Source organism: Mangifera indica, chromosome 13 (assembly GCF_011075055.1).
Source record: "Mangifera indica cultivar Alphonso chromosome 13, CATAS_Mindica_2.1, whole genome shotgun sequence".
NCBI classification, from domain to species: Eukaryota; Viridiplantae; Streptophyta; class Magnoliopsida; order Sapindales; family Anacardiaceae; genus Mangifera; species Mangifera indica.
The window spans coordinates 5,876,737-5,887,441 of record NC_058149.1 but is presented as its reverse complement, the minus strand read 5'-3'; the positions used below and the strand labels follow the sequence as shown (position 1 = coordinate 5,887,441).

The following is a 10,705-nucleotide window of genomic DNA, read 5'->3' as shown; positions in this document are numbered from 1 at the left end:
AGGCCCACCCTTTTATATAAAAAGCATGGATGACAATGATACAGTTTTGTCAACAAAATTAATTAAAAATCAACTAAACTTCTTAATATATGCTAAGTCATCCATCATATACTAAGCCCATATCTAAACAAAAGTGGTTATCTTTTTCCCTAAATCTAGAAAATATGTCTCCTATTTTTGCAACAAAGTTTTCATCTAGTTTTAAAGCAACTAAATATACAAGTTTGGGCCAAATGGGTTTCTTAAAGCTCTTTGGACGGTTTGAGCTCAAAATGGACATCATTTGTTGCTTTTTTGGGCTAATGAGTGCAAGCTATTAACTTGGACCTTGACTGCATGTTATGAGGCTATGCCCAAAAGTGAGATTAGGCCAAAAATAAGAAAACATGCTTCTTTTGGCTTGTCAGTTGTTGGATTTTCATTCTTCTTAAACTCTTGGATGACATGGAGGCTTGAGGAAGATTTGGAATCCAACAATGGTGATGGAGCCGGGTATGCATCAACTATAGGGATGACAATGAGAAGAGGTGGGGCTGAGTACCCTATTCCCCATCCCCGTCCCTGTCTCTGTTACATAGATGACAAAGATTTATTGTCCCCTCCCCCTCCTAGTACCTATGGCCGTGGTAAAAAATCTCTACCCCGTACTCATTAAACGCAACATAAATATATTAAACAATAAAATTAACTAAAATTAAAACAAACTTATTTCAAATGTCACAAATAACATATGCCAACTACCTTAATATGCACAAAAAAAACATAAATAAATTTAAAAACATAAATAATATAAAACTATAAAAGTATGTTAGTATTTTAAGTAAAAATATTAATATAAAGAGACGAGGATAGACATGGGGTAAGAAGGGGAAAGGACATATATATCCTTGTCCTCGTTCTTTTCCCTATTTCTATTTAAGGATTCTTTCCCCATTAGGGTTGGAAAAGGTTGAAGACTTTAAATTTAGATTGAAATTATCATCTCTAGGGTTTTACACTATGAATGTGACATAATATTATCCCCCTTGAAAAAAGGAGATGATTTTAACCTATATTAGGGCTAGACTTGAACTGAGTTATTCACACCTTATATTTTTTAAACTATAATTATAGTTCTAATAGATTGAAATATTATATTTACACTCTTAATTTGTTGCAATTTGTGTAGTTCTAGGAGGTGAAAAAGTCTTTTTCCAAACTTTTGAAGGGCATATTAAAAATTTTTAATTAAAAAAATTCCTAAACTTTTTCAAATCTCCAAAGAATCCTCTAAAAAATTCATTAACGCCTCTGATATTTTCAAAATTATAGCTCACCCTAAGCATGTGATTCTACGTTATTGGCACCCTTTATCTATTTTTGTACAAGTAAAATTTTTAATTATTTTTAATTGAAATTAATATTAATTAGAGATAAACAATTTAGTTAATAAATTTTAGGGACAAAATATTATTTAGTTTGAGGGTTTATCTTTTCTTTTCAACAATTTCATAAAAAAATTAGCATATTTTTTTTAACAAATTTAGCAAAAGTGTGATAAAATGACTCTTTAAAATTTGATGAGTGGGAAGATCATTTCATCAAACATTGGGTGGGAAATAGTCATTTGGCCTCTTTACTATGCTAGGATACTATTGGAGGGTATGGGACTAAGTATTTCTTGGAAAATATGAGCTTTTTATACCGGCTTTGGCTCTAGGGAGGGACTTTTACATTGTTTTTACGTATAAGCTTCAAACTCATCTATCCTATTTTTGTTTTACAAAAGTGATAAATGTGGTGATATCGATATTATAATATTCACTTAGAACTAATATGAGTTAGACAATCATGCCTTTTAATTATAATTGAATGATATTAATTACAATTACACAATACAAGTGATAACATCGACATTACAGTATTCACTTATGAGTCGACACAATGGACATTGGAATTGCAAAGCATGGTAAGCTCGTCACTCTTACAAACTGGTATTTAGAGTGTCTTTATACCTAGGTTTATATCACAATCCAATTCACCAATTCATTCTATGGATCCTCCAAAAGTAGGTTATTTAATTTTAATTTTAGTAATTTTAATAATAATAAAAAAAGAAAAAATTCATATGCCAAAGGAGTACTATTATCAAGTGTCAAATTAGTATTGGGCATTACAACATAAAATATATGAGTATATCACCTTTTCCCACTTAAGGTTTGATATAAAAACACCTCGTCACCCTTAAAATGATATAAGGTAACACTTTTCAACATAAAATAAAACAATATTAATGATTAAAAAAAAAACTCTTGAAAGTGAGATTATTATTTTATTTTTTAAAATTATCATATAATTTTAAATTAATAAAAATTAAAAATAAACACTTTAAATATCCAAATTACATAATAACTCACTTATTTCCTTTTTTTCACCCTCACTCCTTCCACTCGTCTCGTTTTTAAGCCATTATTGGTTTCATCAATTTCTTTTTCTTCCTTAATTATGTTGTACTATTTCCTCCCATTTCTTAACTTGACTATTTTAAGTTATAATCAATGACAACTCATATCATGATAGAAGAAAAAGTGATAGAGGTTAACATCAATGACACCGTAGAAGTAGTGAATGAAAGAAGTTGACTACTAAAGTTTTCAAAAATTTAGGGATTGCTTTATAAATTTTTAAAAATTTTTTAAAAGCTAAATGTCATATTTAAAATATGTGGGTTTAACATGTCAGAGATTTATTTTTTAATTTTTCAAAATTAATGGACAGTGAGATTACTATATACTTTTACATCAATAATGTTTTTTTTTTAAATAAAATATAATTTTATGGGAAAAATTGTTACTCCTTAGTCCAATCCTTAGTCGGGATACGCTGTTATTTGCCCCTTACATGTTTTCCTTTTAGATCAATTTTTTCTCAACTTAACAAATAGAAACCCTACATATACTCTCTCAGTGGCGGCTGTTCCCTTCATCTTCTACTTCCCTCTCTCTCATTCCACTTTCACAGCTCGCCATCTCACACTCAAACCCACGCACAAACGAGCCAAAGGTAATGGAGGGCTCAGTTGGCGAAACAGCCAAAGCTGTTTCGAGCTTGGCCGTGGATTCATCCTCTTCTGAACCTTCAGCTCCCGAAGAAACAATAAGCAAAAAGTCTCCTTTCTCTATCATTTCTGGGATTTTTTAAATAATGAATTTTCCCTTTTTTTATTTCTTTTCTATTTTTTGAATTTTAGTTAACTGATTTATCTCTTGTGGGTTTCGTGTGTTCAGTGCGCGCAAGAAGGAGCTGAAGAACAAGCAAAGAGAGGAGGAGAGGAAGCGTAAAGAAGAGGAAAAGGCGAAACAGGTACTTAGCGTTTATTTTAAGCTGATAGCTGGTTGAGTTTTTGATATGTCTATTGGGTATTTGTATTCGGTTTTTCTATTTGTTGGTTTTTGTTCTTCTTTGAGGATAGACCAAAATTGAAGTAATGAAGTTATTAGTTTGAACATATGTGTTTATGCTTATTGGTGATTTTTTGTTTGTTGTAAGGATTAAGAAACTAGAATAGGTGTAATGTAGTTAATAATTTGAAGTTAAATCATAAGTGTGTGCTAATGTTGGTGTTATAATCTTCTTGTCTGAGGATTAAGAGACTAGAAATATGTGTAATGTAGTTAATGATTTGATGTTATTTACACATTTGTTTACAAATTCCAGGCAGCTGCCAAGGCAAGCATGCAGAACCAGAAACCTGCAGCTGATGATGAAGATATGGATCCAACGGTATGATTGCATGGTTCTCAGCAAAAAATTTTGAGGCCATCTTGTATTTCTTTTGCAGATAACACCTGTTTGCTGTTTTGTTTCTCTGATTTGTTTCTTCTGCAGCAATACTTCGAAAATCGAGTGAAATATCTTTCTTCCCAGAAGGCTGATGGAAAAAATCCATATCCCCACAAATTCTTTGTTGATGTGTCTATACTTGAGTATACTGAGAAATATGGGGGCTTAGGCAATGGGGAGCATCTCGAGGAACTGACTCTATCATTGGCAGGTATAAAAAATGGGACTTTGAGCATTGTAGCTATCTTCTGATTTTTTTTATTTTTTTAAATATCAAACTTTTTTTCTCCAGGAAGAATCATGAGCAAACGATCTTCATCATCAAAGCTCTTCTTCTATGATTTGCATGGTGGTGGTGCAAAACTCCAAGTTATGGCTGATGCTAGGTTTTTTTTTTTTTTTTTTGATTACTACATTATCTATTTCTTAAAGTCATTTGCATTTTACATATTTTCTCTTTCAATTTGGGAGGATGAGTAGGATGGGGTTAAATTACAAATAAATTTACGTTTCTGCAATGATAGTGAGATTTTTCTATGTCATTATTTTTATTTGTTCAACTAACTGAATACTTTAACTATTAAGGTCTAGCTTGATTAAGCATTCAAATATAATTTTTTATTTTTAAAGTAAGGGTTTCAAGGAATTTTAAGAAAATTATTTACTTAAAAGCTCTAAAACAGTTTTGGGATAAAATATCAAAAGCTATTGTAAAACCATAAAAATGAAATGAAGTCAAGATAAGAATTTTATCCTGAGTGTTAAAAGTTGAATCAGGGGAAATGATTACTTATCTGAAATAAAAAGGCAAGGGGGAAGAATTTGAATTTTTCTCCAAGATAGAATTGGCCCCGGTTTTATAAGTGCGGTTATAATAATTTGTAGTTTGTATGAGTTGGTACTATTTGCCTGTCAAGGTTGAAAAATTCCATATCCTGTATCTTTCAATATGTGACACCAAATAAACAACCTCTCTTCTTGTATTTTGTTAGGTATTTGTTTCTGATTCCCTTTTTGTTCTGTTTTGTTTTATTGTTATCATTCTATTTGGGCTAACTAATTGGGAATTTACTGATTGTAGTAAGTCAGGCATGGACGAAGTTGAATTTTCGAAGTTCCATTCTAGTGTGAAGCGTGGTGACATCGTTGGTGTCACTGGATTCCCAGGTTTGGATGTTAAAATTGTTAATTAATTCACATTATCGTTTTAATTCACTATACGTGGATTCTAGAAGTTATTGATTTGGTCAGCTTGATTGAGCTTAGAAAATATCAGAATACGTTACCTGTGGCGGATCACTTTATTTGGATTCAAGAAGTAATTGATTTTTGTCTGATTGATTGTGCTTAAAAATATCTAAAAATATATTAGCTGTAGTAGAGATCTGCTGGACAAAGTGGTGATCCTACTTAATAGTTTTTTATCCACCCAAAAAAACATAAAAATGTATCTTCATTTGCAATTGATGGTAGTGCGTTTTCTGGTCTGAGATACAAACCTTTATGCTAGTTAGTTGCATATTTTGGTTTAATTTTTCTCTTCCTCATTTTTCCAGGAAAAACTAAGAGAGGGGAATTGAGTATCTTTCCTAAAATATTCGTGGTGCTTTCTCATTGTCTCCATATGATGCCAAGTAAGAAACCCAGTCTTGGTGGGGATAATACTAAGGGGAACAAAATTAAACCTGATCCTGCTGTGGATAATTCTAAGGTGTGCAAATTTTGTTCTGAAAGATTTGATTTTGATGAAGATTCTTCATGATGTTAGCTATCTGATCCTTTTTCTGCAGAAAGCTGACATATGGGTCCCAGGAAGTACCAGGAACCCTGACAATTATATATTAAAAGATCAGGTATCAGTTATATCAATTATTAAGGAGAAGTCATTTTTGCGCTTTTTAGATGTTTTGGACCATGTTCATGAAATTAAACTGCATCCAATTTGGGGATGCATAGATTATCTTGGTGTATTAAGTGTGCATTGTCATACATTTGGATCTGCATGAAATTCTGATGCAAAATGCCAGAAGCTAATTAGAGAACAACATATAAGATTTGAGATTGGTTTTTTTTGTCTTTACATTTGTTGATATATTTAGTGCTAAACCTGTGGTAAGGATTGATTGTGGTATTCATAGCTCAATTGGAGTTAGTCTGTTTTGAGTATTTCTCCTTTCTCTTAAGCTTGGCAATGTCCAGGTCTTGGAAACATGAGATATACTGGTATAGCAAATTATTATTTTTTAATGTGTAATGAGTCAAACACTGTAATAACTAGTGTCACCTTGTTAACCAACTCATGAAAATTTTTAATAGGTTTGATGATTATGTTAAACAATAAACATGCTGCAATTAGTACCTTGGATTATTTACTGCCAGCATTCAAGCCCTTTTTGGAATTTTAGTTGAGCCTTCCATAGAAAAATATTTTGAGGGTCATCATTGGAGAATTCTGGGAATAGTCTTTTTCATTACCATCTTATGACAATGCTACATCTGTATAAATCAAAATAATCTACTCCATCTAATGTATTCAAGTTTTTGCATGCGTCTATAACCACACATATATGTATACTGCAAAATTTGCAGATCTGTGTTTTTCTGCTTATATATATTGGAAGTACTAAAATCAAGTACTATCATTATCATCTTTCATGGCGTAATAATTATATTTGATTGTGTTATACTTGATAAAAAGTACATGTTATTTTTTCTAGTGGTATGCACCTAAGGCTTTCACAAAAAGTTGGTTCAAAACCAAACCATGAACAGTTATTGTAGAATTTTTCTATCAAACCTTCACATATGTAAGCTCAGGTTAGTTGGAATTATTTAGCCTGTCCGTTGGCGATCCTAATTTGAGCAAAACCTTGGTTGATGTTTGTAGGTGATATCAGTACTTGAGACTGAGGATCTTACTTATTATTGATATCTTGTCTTCCAAACTTAAGTGGACATTGTTGGCCTTAGGATTGAAGCTGGAGTGTGTGATAATGGCTGAAAATAATTTTCAAAAGGAGAAGTTATTCTTGAGTTGCAACACACTGCTTTGGTATTTTACTAAATAGTCCAGTAGGGAACTTTGGGCTTCTCTCATGGGCTTTTATATCCTCGAAATGTAAGGAAGCTCTGTTTTTCTTTATTCTTCAAAGTTGGGAAGCTTCAGTAGCCTAATTAGAAAGGATCTTCTTGATTTATAGGCTAAGGCTTCACTTGTTTTTGGATTTGAGCTAACTTTTTCTTGTGTAGCTTCTGAAATTTTGGGTTTTGAAAAGCTTTTTCCTTTCTTTTTTTCAGTCGGCTTGTCCATTATGTTGTATCCTCTTTTTTTCTTAATATAATAGCCTAATTGCAATTTTTTTTTCCATAAAAATACGCGTTTGGAGCTATAGCAACAGGGAAATAATATGAATAATTTGCTAAGAGGGATGTCACTTCAGTATTGTGAACAAACCTGCTTTGTGTGTTGACAAATGTAGGCACCCTCTAATGCTTCTAGGCGGGCCCTCTAGTGCAATAGATGAAGCTTGTCTGACTGTTTAATCCTCTTAATTCTTGCATAATTTTTGGTGGTGAGCCACGGATTTCACTTTTAATATCTCATCTCTCATTTCTTCCTTTTTAATCTGTATTATTTTATTAATAATTATGTTTGGTTTGAGCCTGAGGAATTTTGTAGTGTTTTTGGTAATTATGTGAATATTGTAAGCGTGTTAATATTTACTTTTCATCAATTTAGTTTAAATTTGACCTTTTGTTAGCAGTGATTTAAAATGTTAATATTCCTCTGTAGGAAACTCGGTATCGTCAACGTTACTTGGACTTGATGTTGAATCTGGAAGTTCGACAGATATTCAAGACCAGAGCAAAGATTATTTCTTATATTAGGAAATTCCTTGACAATCTTGATTTCTTGGAGGTTAGTCATCTGTCTGGTTGTTCAATGGTTCACTTTCTTTGCTGGAATTAGCATACAAATATATATATATATATATATATATATATATTTGGCTTAAGTTTACTTTTCATTTTCATTAATTCTGTATTCACCTTTAGGTTGAAACACCCATGATGAACATGATTGCTGGTGGAGCAGCTGCACGTCCTTTTGTTACCCATCACAATGAGCTTAATATGAAGTTGTTTATGCGCATTGCACCTGAACTGTATCTTAAGGAGCTAGTTGTTGGTGGACTGGATAGAGTTTATGAGATTGGAAAACAATTTAGAAACGAGGGTATTGATTTGACTCATAATCCTGAATTCACCACTTGCGAGTTCTATATGGCTTTTGCAGACTACAATGATTTGATGGAACTTACTGAATGTATGCTGAGTGGTAAGGAGAAAATATTGATATTTTGGGAAATCTGAGTTTCCAGTATATTAAGCTTTTCTTTTTCAACCAGGCTTTAGACAACTTTTGACTTTGTTTAAATGAAACAGGGATGGTCAAGGAAATTACCGGTGGCTATAAAATCAAATATCATGCTAATGGGCCTGATAAGGATCCAATCGAGATTGATTTCACACCTCCTTTCAGGTCCACAATCCTTTATTTTTGGGTTATCAAGGTTATAAAATTAAACATCTGTGTGAAGATCTGTTTTGTGGTTGAAATTGTCCTGATTGTTTTAATGTTACAGAAGGATTGATATGATAGATGAGTTGGAGAAGATGGCTAACCTCAATATACCAAAAGACCTATCAAGTGATGAGGCTAACAAATATCTGCAGGATGCTTGCTTAAAGTATGATATCAAATGTCCCCCTCCTCAAACAACAGCCCGGCTGTTAGACAAGGTTAATTTTCTTTTTTGGTTGACTTTCAAATTTATTGATGCAAATTGAAAACTTTTATTGCCCTTCTATTGTGTAGTATGTACCATGATTCTTAAAGTTTTGGATTTGGGAACATAGGAAAATTATATTGTTTTAGAAAAGGTCTACAGGACTAAAAACAAAAGATCTTTGTTGTGACTCTTGTTTTATGTTTCTATTTCTATTTATACTTGACCTCTGGCTGAAATATTCTTTTCACATGTTATTTAAGCATAATCATTATATAAGAAGTTTTTCCTGAGCTAATATTTGTGATTTTATCAGTAATTTTTTTGTCCCTTCCCATCTATTTGTTGAGGCTTGGTGGTGTGGGTTCAGGACCTTCAGTAGTCTGTGTCCTGGATTATCAAATAGAAGATTTAATTTTTCACATACACGTGTGCACATATGAACTCTAAGCATGAATATTCAACTGGAACATGCATGCACCATATATTACTCCCCGAAATGCCTTATGTTCTAACTGTATTATCTATCTTATTGATTAATCTTATTTTTCTGTGGTGGCAGCTTGTGGGTCACTTTTTGGAAGAGATGTGTGTTAATCCTGCCTTCATCATTAACCATCCTGAGATAATGAGTCCTTTGGCGAAGTGGCACAGATCAAAGCCAGGCTTGACTGAACGTTTTGAATTGTTCATTAACAAGCATGAAGTATGCTCATCTGATTATAGGATTCTAGTTTGTTTTTTTTTTAATTTGCCCATTTTGATGTAGTTCTTTTTTTGTCTTTAAATACGATTATTTCTCACTATTATGCAACTACACAGCTTTGCAATGCATACACCGAGCTGAATGATCCTGTTGTACAGCGTCAACGATTTGCTGAACAACTAAAGGTATGGCAAATGTTTAGAATTTGGGGTCACAATTTTGTCATAATAATCCGCCATGAATTTTGTGATCTGAAGTCTTGTTCAAATATCAGGACCGACAATCAGGTGATGATGAAGCAATGGCTCTGGATGAGACATTTTGTACGGCTCTAGAGTATGGATTGCCTCCAACGGGTGGATGGGGTTTGGGAATTGATCGGCTGACCATGTTGTTTACCGACTCTCAAAACATCAAGGTTTGTGTTCTCTCTCATGCATTTCTTCCTTGGCATTAGTTGCGTTTTTAGCAGTCAGTGTTCATCACTTGTATCTTATTTTGTAACAGGAGGTTCTCCTCTTCCCAGCCATGAAACCTCAGGATGAACCTGCTGGTAAAGGTAATCCACCTACATATATATTTTATTTTAAAACTTTATTTTAGCACCTGGATATATGTTTGTGCTGGTTGCAAGTAGGGAACAATTCAGGTTGCATATCATCGAAATGTACCCTTCTTTGACATTGGCAAATTTGAAAATTTATCAGCTTGATAAAGGTTTTTGCTGGTTGCATGAGCCTTCAATTTGTGGTGCATATTGCTGAGTTTTCTCAATATTTAATCTAAAGTTGGTCAATTTGTTTTCTCTTTTATGGACAGCTACATCGAATTAGGAGTTTAGGGAGGCAAAATCTGAAAAGTGAATTTATTTTGTTGCTCTAATCCAGAATTGAAGTGGCAATCCTGCGGTAAAAATTTGGTTACTAGTTTTGCACAAGTTTTATCATTATTTTTGGCTGTAAAGGGTCTTACCCTGATATGATATTGTAGTGCTTGCAAGTGCACACCACACAATGCTCATATTGAATATATAGCATACTTATCAATTCTTCTAGGTTGCCTATGTACTATTAACTTAAACATTTTTTTAACCGATTGAGTTGCTAAAGCTATTGTTGAATTTTCCGATTAATAATTCTATTCAATTGTTGATTCATTAGATGAAAATGTTTACAATTTCTCACAAAAATTTTACCACCCATATGTTTGTGTCAAAATTCTTGTGGTTGAGTTCCATATTAATGTACTTAACCAAATTGATCAATTGGTCAAAGCCATATTTTTGTTGAAAATTGCTTATATGATACTCTATTAATGTAATCATTGATGTTGAAATGAACCTTCCTAGTAGGGATGGCAATAAGTCGAGCCAAGATGAGTTTGAACA

The 10,705-nt window shown here is 32.7% G+C and overlaps 1 protein-coding gene across 1 annotated transcript; it reads left to right on the top strand.

Annotated features, from left to right (window-relative positions):
• Positions 1–2,867: 2,867 nt before the first annotated feature.
• On the top strand, positions 2,868–10,372 carry LOC123195024 (lysine--tRNA ligase, cytoplasmic-like). Its single transcript, XM_044608578.1, has 17 exons — positions 2,868–3,146; positions 3,267–3,342; positions 3,697–3,762; positions 3,868–4,033; positions 4,115–4,208; positions 4,904–4,989; positions 5,379–5,533; positions 5,613–5,675; positions 7,616–7,741; positions 7,879–8,161; positions 8,269–8,365; positions 8,469–8,625; positions 9,175–9,318; positions 9,435–9,503; positions 9,593–9,736; positions 9,826–9,877; positions 10,138–10,372. The coding sequence occupies exons 1-17, from the start codon at positions 3,046–3,048 to the stop codon at positions 10,149–10,151; spliced, it is 1,893 nt and encodes a 630-aa protein (XP_044464513.1). The 5' UTR covers positions 2,868–3,045; the 3' UTR covers positions 10,152–10,372.
• Positions 10,373–10,705: the final 333 nt, after the last annotated feature.